This window comes from Rhyacophila brunnea, unplaced genomic scaffold (genome assembly GCF_057557595.1).
Source record: "Rhyacophila brunnea isolate RB1 unplaced genomic scaffold, BYU_Rbru_1.0 scaffold_20, whole genome shotgun sequence".
Classification (NCBI taxonomy): domain Eukaryota; kingdom Metazoa; phylum Arthropoda; class Insecta; order Trichoptera; family Rhyacophilidae; genus Rhyacophila; species Rhyacophila brunnea.
Genome location: NW_028232860.1, coordinates 24,233,692 through 24,253,642, shown reverse-complemented (window position 1 = coordinate 24,253,642; position 19,951 = coordinate 24,233,692). Strand labels below are relative to the sequence as shown.

Genomic DNA, 19,951 nt, shown 5'->3' with positions numbered 1-19,951 from the left:
GCGATCGAGGTACTTTAAGAATCGTTTATAAGATTGCTATAAATGACAAATCTTGAATCTATACATATCAGCCCGAAAGTAAACAGCAGTCGACCGTATTATGGGTCTTCCAAAATGAGTTTAAACCAACAAAAGTTGCTCGCGCTCGAAGCACTTCGAAGCAAATGGTCGCCTGTTTTTTCGGTTTTTTCGCCATGTCGCAATTGTACCTTTAGAGAATCATAAAAACTTCAATTCTCAATGGTACTCAACCATTTGTTTTCCTGATTTTTTTTGTAAAATGAGGAATAGCAACCGTGGGCGTCAAATCATCTTTCATTAAGATAATGCGAGCTCTTACACATCGGTTCAAACAAGCACCTATTTGAGCACTCAAAACATCAAATTGATTGGTCATCTTCCGTACAGCCCCGAGTTGGAACCAAATAATTTCTCTTTATTCCCGAAAGTCAAAGATAAATTGCGTAGTCAACGGGTTTCTACACCAGAAGAGGGGGTTGATGCAATCAAAAACCATCTTTTGGAGTTACCTTCTACAAAGTGGCAAAAATACTTTTCAGATTGGTTCAAACGCATGGAAAAGTATACAAATTGTCGTGGAGAATATTTTAAAAACAATAAAACTGTTTTCATTGATAAAAAATCGTTTTTGTTTGTTATTCCCGAAATATAGACGGCCACCCTTGTATAAGCAATTTTATAGAGTAATCACGGTAAACAAACCAATAATCCCGGCGTGACACATTCCAGTCGCGGTGGGTACAATGGAATAAAAATGCAGGTTGTCTTCTTTGTGATCTACAGTGGCGAAGAGTAGAGGTAGGCTCTTAAGATCCGCCATAAATAGTGCACACTATACTTTATCAGTCATACGTATTTGTTTTCATTGAAATAAGACTATTATTATTTATAGATGATGTTGGTTAGTTTTTAAAGTTCAAAACCCTACGAAACCAAGCCATAATAGATAATAGTAAAAAAAATACTCATCTATCTAAAATTATAAAATTAAGTCATACATAACTTTGGATATTTTCATCTATTATAGTTTGGTTTAGGCGGGGCTTAATGAATATAAATAAATCAATCAAAAATATGTATAATATGTATTTTTAATACGTATGAATGAAAAAGTGTGCACAATTTTGTCGTATCGCCCAAGGTATACCAAAACTGTTATGGTTTGGTTTAGGCAGTGGCTAAGGGTGGAGGTAGGCTGTTAAGAACCGCCATAAATATTGCACACTAAACTTTGTCTGTCATACATACTTGTTTTCATTGAAATAAGACTACATTTTACAGATGGTGTTGGTTAGTTTTTAAAAGTCAATTAAACCTTGAGAAAACCAAGCCATAATAGATAATAGTATAAAAATGCTCATATATCTATAAAATATCTAAAATTATGCAATTAAATCACACATAGATTTGGATATTTTATAGATAGAATATTATTTTTTATCTATTATAGTTTGGTTTAGCCATAGCTTGATGAATTAAAAAAATGAACCAACAATATGTGTCATACGTATTCTTAATCTAACGAAAACAAATAAGTAATAATGAAAAAATGTGCACAATTTTGTCATATCGCCTAAAATATACCAATACCATTTGGTTTGGTTTAGACAGGGTTTAATTGATTTTTAAAACCCAACCAATACCATCTGTAAATTGTAGTCTTATTTCAATAAAAACATATACATTTGACTGAAAAAGGTTAATGTGCACTATTTATGGCGGATCTTAACAGCCTACCTCCACCCTTCGCCACTGGGTTTAGGCATGGTTTAATTGATTTTTAAACACTAACCAATACAATCTGTAAATTGTAGTCTTAGTTCAATGAAACCAAGTACGAATGACTAACAAAGTTTAATGTGCACTTTTTATGGCGGATCTTAACAGTCTACTTCCACCCTTCGCCACTGGACTGGTTTTTCTTCTTCTTCTTTCGACCATGTCCGATCGTAATAGGATCATATGGGCCTCCAGAGAGTACAGGTTTGTATTAACAGATTTTGTTTTTTACGAGAAATGGATGTCAGCCACTTGCTCAACCTATTAGGTCCATATCCCGAAAAACACAAATTTAAAAATCTGTAGTTCAGTGATTATGGAGTCTGTGTTACGATACAACGTATATATTTTCATAAATCAATTAACTCGGTACCAAAATAGATATCCATCGAATATTTTTTTATGATTTTAATATTTCACTCGCGTCTGATCGTTCTATTTTTAAAGTCTGTTCGAATTTTCTGCGATCGATAAAATGCGTCGATTGATAGTGTCTATTAAATTTAAATGTCGCATCCACTGAATCTATTATTCGAAATTTTCACCTAATAGTAGGAACCTGCCGCGCATCCAAAGCGTTCGAAATTCGAATAATCTCCCGCCTCATTCTCGGCTTCGGTCAACCCTGCGAAACCAGTGACGTGCCGCACTGAGAAGGGTCAAAATCTGCATAAATATTCCGGCTAATAATAGCTCAAATGCAGACCTAACTAATTCTTTAATAAAGCCATGAGAAGATACCGCATTAAAAATTTAGACATTTTCTTAATTGCTCCCACAGTGTTGATAAAATGTTTTACTTTACGATGTATAATATTTATTTATTCAAATTCAATCTTTATGAGAAGGGCCCATAAGGATGCTTTCCTGCATGCATTTTTCGCGTTTTTTTTTCTAATTATATTTTATGTAGTGGCTGACACGTGATACAATTAGCTAATAGGTATATAATATCAAAAATTAAAAATGTTTGAGGTCGGATTAGATGTGGACAAGATTCACACAATAATGGCATACAATTTTTAAAACCTTAAAAATCTCCTGACAGGCCCCGCGTGCTATTGGATACTGAGAGGGATATGACATATAACCAAGCTATAGAGATGGCTGTCAGACGGCTATATCATCTGATTCACGATTATCAGTTAGTTATAATAAGCATATTATAATACAACAGTCATTTTAATTAATTTTTGATTGCAGCATCAGCCATTAACTATATCCTTTTATTGTTTTATTAAGTTCGCGCCTTTTGTTATTCAATCAATGCAGTGAGTAGTTCGTTCTTTTCTGCAGCGTGTGAGATGGTCATCCACAACGACAAAATCCATGAGGTAGCCTTGGTGTCATGCTGTCCCAGCCACCTGATGCGTTTTTTCATGGTCGCATACGTAATTTCTCTGTAATATATTGTAATAAATAATGATAAACTTGAAACTTTCGAAATGTGGATACACAGAGACATTGTCATGACAAAGCTACAAAATTCATCCTGATATTGGGGATGAAAAAGGTCACAGAAACAATCAAATAATTCGATACAAGAGAGAAAACTTTCACCACATCGTCGGTCCCTATTAAAAAAGTCGGATCTGCAAAATGCTATTTTTCAGTACGAGCAATCAAATATGTTTTATCAAATATCCTTTGTGACCTATTACTTGCCATAATGAATAAAAATACGGGTTATAGAAACTTTTCTAATCGTTTATAAAAACATCCGTCTGTCCGGTGAACATAGCAGCAACTGTCAGATCCGACGCATCTTGCTCACCCACGCCCAGCCAACAATGTCGGTTGGTAAGAACCTACATTGTTATTCGGACACTCTCAGTAGATCCGTCATTTTTTACTTGAGTATCTCGAAATTTTTCAAACAAACAAAAAAAACTGTGATTGTGGTATAAATGTTTAAAGTGTTTAAATTACTTTTACGTAATAATCCGAAAATGACAAAATTTTAGATCCGACTTTTTTAATAGGGACCGACGACAATATGAATCATGTCGATAGGTATCAAAGTATTTATATTGTTGCACATAGGCTACGGTACGTTACGGGGAATGGCAGAAAACTCAATATTATTTCGATTCGAGGGATAGGTAATTCATAATAGGAACTTAATTTACGGTTGGGTCCAATCAAACGCATTTATTCTGATAATAATTTACATTAAATCACAATAATACATAGTTATGGTATTGATTTTTAACTTATTGGGGGGGCTCAGGATTACAACACGCTCTCAGCCCGTTAAAAATAAACATGGTAAAGTTACATTTTAATGGAATTTTCTACGTGTTAACAAAGACGAAGAACAATTTTACTGAACTTTCACCCCTTTTTAGTTATGTTAATTCGAAAAGCCTTTGTTATTCAATTTTAGCATAGTAGTGCATTTTGTTAAAACGGTGCGAATTTAATAAAAATCAAACTTTCTCTGCTTTGGTCAATAATAATAAATTAGTCATGATTACAATTTTATTTAATACATCAGTTTACATGTATTATTACGATGGTAGCAATATCTTATTCAGCTAGCATTCCAACTTCGTTCAGACCCAGGAACTAATAATGAAAATCATTGCTGATATCTGATAGCAGATATGGCACAGAAAGAAGAGCTTATTTAAAATGTATGTGTGGTGTGTTTTTTGCCTTCACTGAGAAAAACGTATCACTCCACTGCACATAATTTCGTATGCGACCCCTGATTTTGTTAATAATTGGATTAATCCATTAACCCCCGCATGGTAGGTTAAGTTTAAACATACTACCGGCTCTGCTTTCCGTGTCCTTTAAAACCTGGACGATACCTTTAATTCAAATGAATACATTAAGTTTAAACACTGAAATGGGTGAATAAGTAGGGAACATAATCTTTTAAATAATGCAATTCGCCATAGGTATAAGCTGTCTGCTGTCTCTATTAAGAGCCAGAAGAAATCACTGTGGATTTAGGTTTTCAAGATGTGAATGTATAGACGTATTCTAAAAATTCTTTGGACTGACCGTGTGACCAATTTTGTTATTCTCAATCGAATGGTAAAGCAAAGAGAAGTTCTGTAATAGTATCAAAACCAGAAAAGTACAGAGCTTCGGTATCATTATGAAAATAAAAAACGTTTCCAAACATACTATTCAGAGGCGCGTTTCCCTAACGCAACATGATAACAGATTCGTGATGAGAAAATTCAAAAAGGGGCCTCTCAAGAGTTAAATCCTACCACACCTATAAAATGAATAAATATATAATAGAAGATTACTTATTAATATACCTTAATTATTATAATTCACATAATTCCGTTACAATATGCTATTGTAAATATAAATTTATGAAAACTTTTTTCCAAATACTAATTTGGTATGTATTATGCCGTAAGTATGTCCTTATGTATTATGATTTGTAAAAAAAGGAGACTGTTTCAATTAAACCATCTTTGTATAATTTATACAAAATTAAAATTAAAAATTGTTTGAATGCATGGATTTATTTGGACAATTAAAATTCACTTTTGAATCGTAGGAGGCCTCAAAATCAGTCACCGAACATCATGAAATGCGCCACTGCTTAATATTAAATAACTGTTTTTTTTAATTAACAAAAATAGATAACATAATAAGTATATAATAATTCTCCACAAACAACCTTGTTATCATTTCTGATCCGTCCTAAAGATCGAAATATAATATAATAATACATGCCTACTTAGGATTTTTTACTATTTCAAAAAAAATATCAGCGAATAAAAATATACATAATCATTTATTTTATAATCTAGTCGCAAAAAAAACCGCATGAAAAAATATTGTTAAATTTTCTTATGCTCTTTTAATGCTGTTAGCGTCTCAATTATTTAATATTCTTTTCGTAGCGTAATGGTAATAAATCAATCATAAGCTTTGGCTATATTTTTTTCGAGCTTTTCTCAACTTGTAAAAGCTTTCCCTAGTTTTTTTTACAATAAATTTACTAACTATTAACAATCATTTATTCACTGCGTCACGCGGTAAATATCTGAAGCAAAATGATGTCATGTAATGTGCCAAATCGGTGTACATTAAATTCTTTATAATAAATTATTGAATACATCGATCATATTAATATTTATATTAAAATATATAGGAAATGATATTTTCTAAAAATATCCTCATAATGGCTAAGCGGCTTCCGGGTCGGTTTATAATGTAGTGGGTCCTGGGTTCGAATCCCCGTTATGGTAAGTTTACATATTGTTTTTGAATTGGTATTTGGATCCAGAGAATTGACATGTTGTGTTTCAATTTGTGTGTTCCATATTTTGGATCTAATAGGTTTAGCAGGGCGGCTCTTTTGGTGCAGTGCGTAATGCGCTGTCCTTTCACCTGAGAGTTCTGGGTTCGATACCTGGTGAGGACACAATATTTATTTGTTTTTCTCAAAGCCTGGGTATTTTTGATTGATTACTGACAATCAGTTTGTACGAAAAAGGCAAGGACACGGTTATCAATAATTCTAAACAAAAAAAAGGTTTAGCATCTAGCTAACATCCACTTTTCGTAAAATAAAAATCTGTTAATGCAACTTCCACTCTATGGAATCCCATTTGACCTTTAGGATCGAATACGATAAACAAAATGTTAAAAGTAGCTTTCTCTCTATAAAATGTTGTATGCCTACTTCCAAGAAAAAATCATATATTTTGAAAATAATGGTTCAATTTAAAATTGTATAGGTATGTGTTAAATAATAATAATAAATAATTGATGATTTCGCTTAAAAAATCTTATTTTAAAACCTCTGACTACTTTGCTACTTTAAAAATATCACAAAAATATTTTATTTCATACCGACTACGTCAATATAATATAATTTTATCTTTTCAAAAAATTAACTGACATAAAACGATGGTGACAACTACCTACCTCAATTTGCAAGGAAATGTCATGCAATTAAGCGTGCTTAGGATACATAAAAAAGAAGACAGATAAAAATGTTTTTAAAAGCTCTTTTTCTAAATCTTGTGATTTATATTAAAACTTGACATGTATTATAATATGTGCACGAACGCATCAATAAGCGTGTATAATATTCTAATTTTATTATTAACAACGTCCGTTCCTCACGCCTGTCTGTAAAGACACCTCTGTAATAAAATGTTTATTATTATTTAGGTAGTAATATATTTCTGCTCAGACTTCGCTGAAGTTATATCCGCAATGATAAGGGAGATAGACGAAACTACGATGGGAATTGGGGAATAATGGATAAAGCATGTCGGATTCAAAAAATAAATTGCCTCATTTCATCACTTCCTAATCCGAATACATAGACACCCGACTGCCTTTACACACAATATTGAATATATACAGGGAGATCCTCTGAATACTATTAGGTTATATTTCAGGGACCGTTATATCCTGGTAACTTTGTCTATCAGGCATCTGCCTAACTTTTGTCTATACCATTATCATGTTATTCATATTATAACTACATATATTACTACTTATATTATCATAGGTGTCCAACCTTTGGCTTCTCTTAGCTACATTAACTGAAAACAAAATTTCGTAGACCGCACATACAATATTATAATACAAAGGCTTATCAAATTAGTAATATAGATATTTTTAAACGTTATAGCAGTAATTTTTTTCTGATTCCCTCCAAAATTTAAATTTGTGTTCAGTATTGTTTGATAAATCGTCATAAAAAGATACACAGTTGTACAGCGTCAAAATAATCGACCTACAGACCTTACGATTCGTAATTTAATTGGTAAATTTTAGTCAAATTATAATGTTTATGATGTTAAGAATCCAAACCGTAAAAAATGTAAACTTACTGCTGAAAATATTGATGTTATGAATCAAATTGTACTCCCACGATAGCCGCGTGGTTTAAGCGTCGGCCTTTAGCGTCGTAGGTTCGAATCCTAGGTCTGGCAAGTACACATATTGTTTTTCAATATGTGTATGAGTATGGACATAATAGGTTGAGCAAGTGGCTGACATCCATTTCTCGTAAAAACAAAATCTGTTAATACAAACCTCCACTATATGGAGGCCTATATATTATGATTTTATTAGGATCGGCCATGGTTGAAAGAAAAAGAAGAAAAGAATCAAACTGTGGATGAAAATACAGAACAATCAATTAGACGTCGTTCTCGAGAACTTGGACTTTCTTATTTCTCGAGAATATTTTTCATACATTCGCACATATATAAACTACAATTTTAATACATACACTAATTTAAAAAAATATATACTATTTGTTTATCTTACATTGTACGATTGTTATAGATCAAAAACTACTATAACAATATTCAAATTAAATTTCAAAGTATTTATTTTACATAATATAATACAAATTATAAATTCAAAACTTTCACAACATAATAATGGGGTGGGGCAGCGCCATCTTTAGATTAATAAAGCCGAAGCATATCTTTTTGCACAAGCATCGAGTGGTCCACTGTTCTGCTGTCAAAATCAGATCCCAGATTGCTTGACATATTGATTGGCCCTTTCTCGTTTCCAAATGAATTATAAAAAATTCTTAAATCAAATATATTAACTATCAGTATTATTTATAAATAATATACATTCCTGTTATTCATCAGCTGTCAAAATCAGACTAGTCATTCACACAAAAACTGGTGGTAATACCGATTTCCAAAAAAAGAAATGTAGCATTGATCTATGCATTACATTTGTAGAAGGTGTGTTAATGGTATTATTTATCATGTAACTCATCTATCCAAACCAAACCATTCCCTGTGTGAACACGGCAGACGCTTTATTATGAGCACTCTATCTATAGAACAATGACAAGTCATCCATATACAACAACGGGATGGGCGGAAAAAGTAGGACCAGTCGTTGTGAATAAATGTATCGGCTTTCTACTTGAGTCGGCAGTGGGTGGGGGTAATAAAAACAGTATTAACGTTATTTTTACGAATAGAGTAAACAGAAACATCGTACAAAATACATGGTACACATTTTAAGTATTCATAAAACAACATCTTCACACTTCATAAAACAAAGTAGGTATATCACTATCCAAGGCGATTTAGTTGAATACGGTTACTGCCCTCTTAATTGACATTACCAATGGCAGATTAATTCAATTCTGCGCCTTGAGAGAGTAAACAACTGATGCTCCTAGGACACAGTTCAATGCTATCAAGAATAACAGGTATATTTGAGGACATAGGTCAATAAGAAATTCGATCAGCTTCAGTAAATGGTAACAAGAATAATTGAGATAGTAAGTGTCTAGAGCCTCTCTCAAACTGTGAGGCCTCTTTAGCAATCGAGACCTCAAACTGCATATAATTCGCTGTTATGACCTCCCAATCCTTGGACGCTAAGTCAGGGAGTATCATATTATACAGGCGTATTCTCAAAAAATATTAGACTGACAGGGTGATAATTGATAATTGGCACCATTATCGAGAGGTGCAAGACTAGTCAATGCGCTCCCCAAAGACGTAGACATTTTCGGTGATTTTTCTGTATAAAATTTTACCTACATATTATGTTTTTTTTATCATTAGTATTATTAATATTATTTTCTTTATAATGTGAATCTCATGTTGTGAACGTTTTGAATTTAGATTTGTTATGTCCACAATGTTTTGTTTTCTTAAATAAATAAATGTTATAAAAAAATAATTAAACGAATGACATAAGACGGAGATGGTTTTCATAGAATCAACATCAAAATAATTACAAGATAAAAAGAACTTTTTATATACCACGTTTCTAAATTTTCTGTTGAATCATATAAACTTGACAATTCTATGTATTAATAATTTAGGACAAATAAGGCAATTGTCAACAAATCATTTTTTTGCTATTTTGCAACAAAGATAGAATATAGAATACTGAAATGTAATTTTGATTTCCATAGTAACGCACGTATATATTAATAATTTAGTTGCTAGGACCACCCCCTTATCAACCATTATAGTGGATTGGATTACGGATTTCTTCCGAAATAAATTTTTCGTACAAAACAGAATTAACTGAAAATGAATTCAATTCTCCTTAAAGATGGCTAAAAGTATTTAAAAAATGCATTGGCATCGTTTTTTGATATATTCTAAAAAAGTTTCAAAATGTCTAGCTAGTCAAGAAGTTCGTTAAAAATCGATTGCAATGTTTCTACTGGATAAACAACCACCGGACAAACAAGAATATAAGCTAAGAAAAACGTGGTAAAATATCTCAAACTCGTTATGAGAGGAGAATTTACTTTTTTTTCTGATTCAAATCCGAAGCAAAGGAAGACGCCGCAGACCTTCGTCATCAGTACGAATGGAGTTATACTGAATTATTCCAAGTAGCCGATGATAATAAAGCAGATACCGGCATGATGGTGATTGACGATAGAGGTTGATACGAGAAGAAGACGACTAGCAATATTACTTTGAAATTAAATCTAAAAGCTTTTTTTTATATTAAATTGACCTTTTACTAACTACTAAAGGAGTACAAAAATTATTACGAGATCGGGTGGAGGTAACCTTACCACGACCTTACTTAATTTCTTACTTCAGACCATTCAGGTCCATGACTGACTGCACAACCGTTTTCCAGGTTCTCTATCCCGAGCTCTCTCTCTCTCTCTCTCTCTTTCCAGTCGGTCATACTCAGCCTTTATGTCCCTCTTGATGTTATCCACCCACGGGCCATGTACTGAGTGCCTACAAATGTTCCTTCATAAACTTTATAGAGAGCTCTAGATCCTTAGCATCTAACAATGTGAGCGGCTTATCTAAATCGACTCACCCTCAAGATATTGACTACAATATTAAGCTTAAATTACTTGCAAAGCTCAGCATTCATACAAATGCGCTACCTTTATTATTCAAATATTATTCGGAGAATTTTTTTTTTTCGAATACTCGGATAGCCTTCATTTGTTTCTCCGTTAAACTCCAGGTTTCAAACTGATATAGAACGATTGATTTCACAGTCAAGTTGTTTACCCGGAATCTTGTCTATTAATAGCTAAGATCTGAATCTCTTCATTACGAAGATTATAATAAGACAATGATGTATAATTAACCATTTTTTTTCATTCAACGAATAATTCACAAGATTTAAGAATGTGACATTCTAATTATTGAACATACATAATTTTCAAAACACTTCTGAGACAATATATTATAACCTAAAAAATCTTTTGTAAGACACCCCGCAGGAATCGAACCTGCATCTCTCGGGTATCACGCCCACGCACATATACCACTATGCTAAAGGAGTCATACTTAATTGCGACTAATTTTAACTATTGGCATTTTAAATACTCACTGAAGCGCTTTCCAAATTGAGCTACTATTGGCGATTATTAGGTATTACTTTAATTACTAACCGACGTCACGGATCACTCCAAGATTTTTTTTTGTAACTTACTTGAATACTTGCTAATAACTTTTAATTAACTATTTTTTTTATTCAACGAACAATTCACAAGATTTAAGAATGTAACAGTCTAATTATTGAACATACATAATTTTGAAAACACTTCTGATAAAATATACTATAACCAACCTGCGTTCCTCGGGTATCGCGCTCACGCACATAGACCACTATGCTAAAGGAGTCATACTTAATTGCGACTAATTTTAACTAATGGCTCTGCGGGATGATATATTATAAATGTTGTGAATTGTTTATTATAGAACATATATTTTTTTTATATATATAGCCATAAAAGAATGTAATCATAGTGACATAAATTATATTACTATATCTTTAAGAATGTTTAAAGTGAAAAATAAAGATGAATTGTTAGCTATATCATAAGAAATTCTACACCATTTACAGTGTGTTTTGTCAAAATGGAAACACTTATTCGGCTAGGGATGTCATTTTCACATTTTTAATGTGCAATAGGATTTATTTTATGGCCCCGAGTTTTTTTTGGCAGCTGAAAAGGAGGATCTTACTTCAAAATTCTCTACGCTCTCCATCGTTTTCTGTGTGAAAGTGAAAAGGGATTTAGCATACCACAAGAAAACTTTAATAATATTTTAATATTAAATTCACTTTTTCGTATATTTTTCTTTACTTACATACTCGTACCTACTAACAAAGACGTTAAAAAAACCCTCATTTATATAGATACTACAATGGCGAAGGGTGGAGGTAGGCTGTTATGAAACGGCATAAATAGTGCACACTAAACTATGTCAGCCATACGTATTTTGTTTTCATTGAATTAAAAAAACAAATGGTGTTGGTTAGTTTTTTTTTTAATTCATTAATCTCTGCCTGAAACAAACCATAAGAGATAAAAAATATTATTTTATCAAAAAATGTCTAAAACTAAGTATTATTTAATGGCGTTATTTTAGATATTTTATACAAGGACAAGTATTTTTTTAACTATTATTAATAATTATGACATGGTTTAATTGATTAATTAAAAAAAAAACTAACTAAAACTATTTCCATATTGTAGCCTTCGTTCAATGAAAACATATACGTATGACTGACAAAGTGTAGTGTGCACTATTTATGTCAGATCTTATCAGCCTACGTCCACCCTTCGCCAATGATAGATAGAGCATAAGCATACACACTTTTAAACGATTAATTAGACATTTCAATTAAATTTGCTACAACTCACTGCGTACCTTTTTCAGATTCAATTATTCCGAGCTGTATACAGTATGTATACACATGGGTGACTGTTTTAACAAATATCACACCTGACAGTTAACTTCCTGGGATAATTAACTGCCTGAATATGACATTAAATTTTAAGTTAAGTGATATGTTAGAATAGTCTTAAATAAAATTTCTCCGAGTGATATCCGTGTTATTTTGGAGCAATAAAAATAACAGAGACGTGTTACCATCTTAACAATAATTTAGAATAGTCCTGCTGGAAAATGTTTGTGCAGTCGGCCATGGACCTGAATGATCTGTAGCGCTAGTTTATGTGTAATCCTAAGTAGTATTGTAATTAGTAATTGGACCTCGTCCTACTGTGTAATATACCATCACAACCCATTGTTTTTGAAGTTATACTTCTTTTGACGTGTTTGGAAAATCAGATCAGAGTTTATTTTTGGCGTGTGACATGTAACACATAAGTTATTTTTTCACACCAAAAAACGGACTCGATTGGATTCGAACAACCGATTGTTTGGTTATCAGCCGAACGCACTACCTTTATGCCACAGTATGATACTGCAATCTTCACGATTATACAGTATAATAGTATAGTTAAGAATTGTTCCGTTGCCTAGGCAGCGAATTTATTATTGCCGGCCATTTGCAATTCCTTACGTTAACAAACGATTAAAGTCAGATTGACAGTAGTTGGTACTTTAAAAATAAAAACAACGAAAAACCATTATATAATTTAGTAATAAGTGTATAGAAATAAACCAACGGCGTTCCAATAAGCGGTCCTTTTTCTTGAGTATGTAATTTAACAAGATAATTAATTAAGAGCCAGTGAAAGAATCTAGTTTATCACATGTTTTGTGTTTGTTTTGTTACGCCAAAGAAGTATATCTTCTAACGCGCGTACATAAGTACGCACACAGATTTATTTTTATATATCGACATGGTTTTTAAACATTATGATGAATTTGTTTTTAATAATATTTTTTTCTTTTTGTTATCAGATGCTCCGGTGTGCTCATACATGGAGGTTTCAGTAGTGGGCGCCGCGCTGGACGAGACGGTTCCCGTTAGGTGTTCAGTGGAGGCAGATCCTGGTGACGTCACCTTCGTATGGCAGTTCAATAACAGCGGGGAGAGCTTCGATGTTCCGCCTGCAAGATACGGTGAGTAACCTTTTAGCGGATGTATGGTACAATTATTACATGCAGCATAAACTCCAATAGCTGCAATTTGCTGCGTCCAACGCAAACTGGTGCGTTGCCCATCAGGTGGCCATTAGATATAATTAGCATGTTTTTTTAAATGTGGTAATTAAATATTAATTATATGGTCCGCAGCAAATGGCAAGATATTCGTATGTTGCACAATACTGCAACAGTGCGACTTTCATATCGAGTCTTCTACCTCACCACGGTCGTTTCTGGAAAAAGTCGTCCCTTTAATTCAGTGTATATTTGGAAACGCGTGGAATTTTATTAACATTAAAATGACTAAACCTTTGTGGAAGCATACAAAGAGCATTATTTCGAATGTAGAAATATTGTGAGGAGAAACAGAAAAGAAAGCTTTCCATAGTGCCAGAGATAGAGTATCTGCTATGACAAGTCAACACGCAAAGAGCACACGTGCTGTAATAGTATCAGCGCGCAAAGATCATGTAACGATAGTGTTAACGCACGCAGTGCTGTGACGTAGAAGTCTTGATGTGCAAGTTTGTCTACATGTTCGATATAAGCATATCAAAACTAACTATCACATACCAATCAAAATATTATCTTCTTAGTAAAATACCATCAGAAGAGAAAATAATAGCATTATATTTTTCATATTTCTGTAGTGTGTACTAAATAACCATATTATAAATAAACTAAGTATTCAAAAAACTGTTGAACTACTCATTCAATCAATAAGTATGATTGTTATTATAGATAAATCGATGGGAACTCTTTATAAACAATTCAGTGTTAGCTTAACATAATATGATGTGGATATGACATTTTATTGAGTATTCCGAATATTAATAAAATACAAATTTTTCAAATCAATAGCATATTAATTAAACGTTCGTATGTATGTGCTTCAATTCTAAAGCAACAAGAATTGTAATCGAATTAGCATATTCTGTATACTGAATTGCAAGTCTTGCTTATTGACCTAAATGACACATTTTTACATGATCTAAAAATTAAAGCCTGATATATGCATAGATTTTCTGTGCAGATTTAAAAGCGCAATGACAGGTAAAACAAGATGGCGGCCAAATTTATTATATTTGGCCGCCAATAATATTTTTACAGTTATCTTTTGATTAATAATTGATGTATTGCCAGTTTAGAATCTAATCTATATATTTTGCAGTTGGAAGCCCATAAAATACCAAGATGGTGGTATATTATTGGAATATTATTTAATTATTATACCTACTTTAGAATCATATGACAATGTATTTCATTATTGCCCACGTGAAATACTGACAGAAATATGAGGCAAATTTACACAATAATAATAGAATAAATAGACCCATTTGTAATATTACTATTCCTAAAGCGCGCCCCTCATCACAGTTTGTTGAATATCATAATTTCGAGAAGTTTCTTTTAAAGATCGAGAAACAAGATGAAGATATTCTAAAAGTAAACCAAATTGGCAGCAGTAATGTAATCTAAAAACTTGCGCAGTTTTCTTAATACTGGACTATCAGTTTTTTAATTATAAGCAAACAAACGAGCAAACACCCCAATTTTTAAATTAGTATAGATTTTCTTCGCACGTTCTTGTGTGAGCTATCCATCTAGTGATAGCATGTACGAAGTAATAAGGTTTACAAAAACTTTTCCATCCATTATTTATTATTTTACCGTTTTTTTTTCAATGTTGAGTTACGACAATAATGTTTTATTTCAGGAACCTCAAAAGGGGCCAGCGTATTGCGGTATACACCAGCTAATGCCAGAGACTATGGGACACTCTCTTGTAGAGGAAGCAATGCCATAGGACGACAGGCAGAACCATGCCTGTATCAGTTGGTACCAGCAGGTATGTACGATAAAAATATATATCTCAAACAAAAATATATAATATAAATACTATCGATAAATTTTAAATTTAAATTCTAATGGATTAAGTTTTGTACTATTCCGTTTGAGTCTTTTTTGCGACCCGGGTTTCACCTTTCGGCATCTTCGGGCACTATGTGCACTCACCAAAATGCAAAAACTGACAACGAGTACAGTAAACTTTAAGTTAAGGATATAACAAATTAATACAATAAAGTAGGTAAAAACTTTATCATCTACCTATTAAATCAAGGATCACAATAAAAATATAACAAATGAATTATGAATAGTGAAGTATAATGTTTGAAGCTTTCACGGTTGTTTTTTATCGTAGTAGATTTTTGGATGTCCTTCTTCCTTCTTTACTCAACGTTTCGGGCTCGTTGCAGAGGCCATTATCAAGAGATAATATGTTTTATGATGACAATGTAGTGTAGGTATATGAAAGTAAAAATTGCTCTAAGAATGTCAAAAGGAATACGATTAGCTAAGAGCAAACGTTCTTAGAGCAATGTTTACATGCATATACCTATACTATATTTTCATCATAAAACATATCATCTCTTGATTATGGCCTCTGCAACAAGCTCGAAACGTCGAGTAAAGAAGGACACACGGTGGAAACCCAAAAATCTACTACGATAATAGTTGAATTGTTTGTAAAAACCCCCTTTAAATCCATTAGAATATAAATATATAATGTTATTATTAAAACGTAAAAAGTTGTTCGAAAAATATTATAATATAATATGTAACCGATTTTCCAATCTACCTCTGGTTTAATACTAATTTACTAGTAAACTGAGTTGCATTATGAAATAATATCTAAGAGTCGTATATGTACAGCCACAAGAAAGGGAGTCTTTTTTCATAATATGGACAGTTGAATCTTGTAGATTTTATAATCGCCCATTCAAATTTTATTTTTTAACTTTAATTCCGTGTCATCAACCCCTCAAATATACCAACATAAAAATAAAAATCTAAATATTAAAATGTATATACGTTGAGACTTGAGACTGGGGTACCTGCCTTTTTAGACACAATATATTTTTCGCTACAAAATATAAGACGCCAGGTAGGAATTGAAAAGAGATTAATAAAAGATTCGTGTTTATTAGTAAGCGTGTCTGTGACGTCAGAGTGTCATTAATATAAATCATTTGAAAAGGTTAACGGTCTCAAATAAGATCGCCGAAGAGGAAGTCCTTCAATTGTCGTAGAATATAACCTTTCTCAGGGGTCACCAATGCGTTGGCGAAGAATCTCTTGGGGATTTCTTTGAAAATTAGCTTTTCATATACCATTGGTATACTTGTGTACATACTTTTTATAACAAAATCACTGAAAGAATTATTATTAATAGAGAATCAATTGTTTAGAAAAGGGCTTTGTTTAACGTACATTTTAGGAAAATCTGTCAATACATATTTGATCAAATGGAAAATTTTTGCATCTCTCATATAAATTTCATAACATTATAATATATTTGTCTGACTGTAACAAATAAACTGTTCTCTGTGATGCACGCATGCGTCTTTGTTGCGCGATCGCATAAATAGAACACCCACTTTGGATCCCTATCATGCATTGTATTATGGTTAGCTAAATAGAATTATTGAGCGCATCTAGCAAGAATTTTGACAGGTGGTACCTACTTCCACCTGCTAATTTCAAGTAAGTTATTTTTTGTTGTAAAAATACATTCCTTGTTATGTCCTCATAAACGAAATCTAGTTACATTGAAATAAGAATAACTATTATTACTAATTTTTTTAAGACATCTTTGGCCTATTCTTAGACATATTTTCACTTTGATATTGAGTTTTTGTATATGTTATCCTGGTATAAGTATTATAAATGCCCAAGACCTATTTGGTCCTAGATTTATTCAAGGATTTTTCTCTCTGGAACCACCTTATGTTTTACCATATGCTTCTATCCTGGTCCGTGTTGATGTGATTTATATATTGTTTCTAAGTAAATTTCAAATTATAAATGAATTGTATTATTCTTAATATATTCGAATATTTCAAATTCAATTTTATCAAAACATTAAAAAAAACAAATACCTATTCCTAAAAAAAAATTACCATCGGTAATGCATTAAAATATGTGCTATACGTTTTGTTAAAATTAATTGGCGTCAAGTGCCAAATTACATGTCAGTTGTATGGAAATTGTTGAGTTTAGTGCTTAAAATAACAGCTCATAGTCCTTCCACAGAGAAATTGAAGTTGCACTTAGTCCAGGTTTTAGGTATCTAACAGTACAAAATGACATAGTGATTTTCTCAAATTGCCATTAATGCTTAAAGTTATTTTATGTAATAATTAGACAATAATCATATTGTAATTATTTAATATCATGAGAAATGTATTCAAATTCAATAAAAATAATATAATCAATTTTTGAATTTATTTGAAACTGTTTTTGTGGTATTTTTTTTTTAATATTTGGCACATAGTTCCTATTTTAATTCGTGTATTCATTCATCTTTGTATTTATACATTTATACAAAAATACTATTTAAAAATAAATAAAAAGTTATATTGTTATGTGAACCGAAGGAGATTATAACTATAATTTAGTTTCATAATAATATTTTTCGAAAGGTTTCACGCGAATAGAATATCCCTGGAATAGACCATTCTATACTTTACGACTTCCTGTTAGATGGTCGGATAGGAAGCTTTTGTGGATCACTACAGCATTACAATGGACGCGACGTGAAGGGAATAAACTCTTTAAAATTATTGTGACCCGCAATAAAGATCAGGAAATAAAATAAAGACAATTGAAATTTGTTATCTCCACAATGCCTACAATGTAAACTGTATCAATTTATGTAAATTGAAGAATAGAGATAGAATCTTTTCGCAATCATTTAACTATAAACATTCGTATTATGGTCATAGTTTTGCATACCTACATTCTTTCATTCAATCCTAAAAATAATCCATTATACCTACTGATAAAACTTATAAACACTAACATTGAACAATTATGCAATAAACATTTTTCTATTCCACGAATAATATTGAAGATATCAGTTTCATAGTTCGAAACCTCCATTTTTATTTTGTTGATATTTTTTGTATTTGATTCTGTAAGTACTGAACCATAATATTATCATGTAGGCGGCTCTCGTGGTGTAGTGCGTAAAATAAAATTACTAACAACCACCTTGTACGAAAAAGCAAGGACATGGTTATTAATAATTCTAAAAAAAATATTATCATGTTCATATATTTAATATATAATTAACTATTTTTTTTATTCAAACGAATAATTCACAAGATTTTAAGAATATATCATTCTGATTATTGAACATTATATTATTTAGAAAAACACTTTCTGAGAGAGTATGTTATTTTATATATATACATATATAAAAATAAACATTGGAGAAATTCCACGACGTCGGTTAGTAATCTATAGTAATAGTAAAATAGTTACCTACTTTTATTTAAGAAACAAAAACCGATTGCCAAAGTAGCTTGATTTCAAAGAACGCTAATGAGTAGGTATTTAAATGACCAATAGTTTAAATTTGTCGCTATTAGTATATCACACCGTAGCATATTGGATAAAATGCGCCGGTTGGGGCGTTTACCCGTAAAAGATGCAGGGTTCGATTCTCGGCCGGGTGGCTTACTTTTTTCAAAAAAGATTTTTTCTATTGGTTATAACATACTCTCTCAGAAAGTGTTTTTCTAAATTATATAATATATTTAATAAATTAATATCAAATCCCACTCTGTTTATTAGCTAAACATATTTAAACCAGTGGTTGATTCATTGCCCTCCCATACCGAAGCTGGCCCCCAGGCCAATATCTTTTAAGAGCACCCTATTTATCGCCAAGATTAAGGGCAATGTAATGCTCTACAGTAGCATTTTACAAATTATATACGTGATTTATTATTAAAGTATATCAATCATCATATTCTCAAAGTAAAATAGCACCGCAGGCTAATTTCTTGACTATTTTTGCTAATTTTTATCTCGCTTAGCTGGCCAGCCCACTATGTCAAGTCTATCCGGGCTCTAAGGCGAAAGCCCTGTCAGTCCACCCTTGTGGGGGCCATGACGTGTCTATTAGAAATCGTCAGCCGCCAATTTTTATATTTCACCAGTAATTTAAAATATGATTTTTATAAATTTAATGACGTTAAGGACATTTTTATTTCGCTTTTTTTTCAAACTGTCTACTAATATGCTTGCTTAAAGAAAATATTATAGTTTCAGTCCTAAATGTTCTAGACATTATTTAGCCCACCGACTTTGAAACTCACATCCTCAATTCACAAGATTTCAGATTGTAACATTCTCTATATTGATAATTGAATATACATCATTTTAAAACACCTCATATATATATATATATATGTTACACCGAATGTGCGAAATTGACTATTACATGAAATGGGCAAAATTTTGGCTAATTCATTTAATAG

At 31.9% G+C, this 19,951-nt stretch overlaps 1 protein-coding gene across 1 annotated transcript in view; it reads left to right on the top strand.

Moving 5' to 3' along the window:
• The window catches only part of LOC147071446 (B-cell receptor CD22-like), a 939,709-nt gene that overhangs the window by 791,757 nt on the left and 128,001 nt on the right, over positions 1-19,951 (top strand). Inside the window, exons 11-12 of the mRNA XM_085948586.1 lie at positions 13,437-13,598; positions 15,340-15,471. Coding sequence (XP_085804712.1) covers positions 13,437-13,598; positions 15,340-15,471 — 294 coding nt within the window. The remainder of the gene's footprint in view (positions 1-13,436; positions 13,599-15,339; positions 15,472-19,951) is intronic.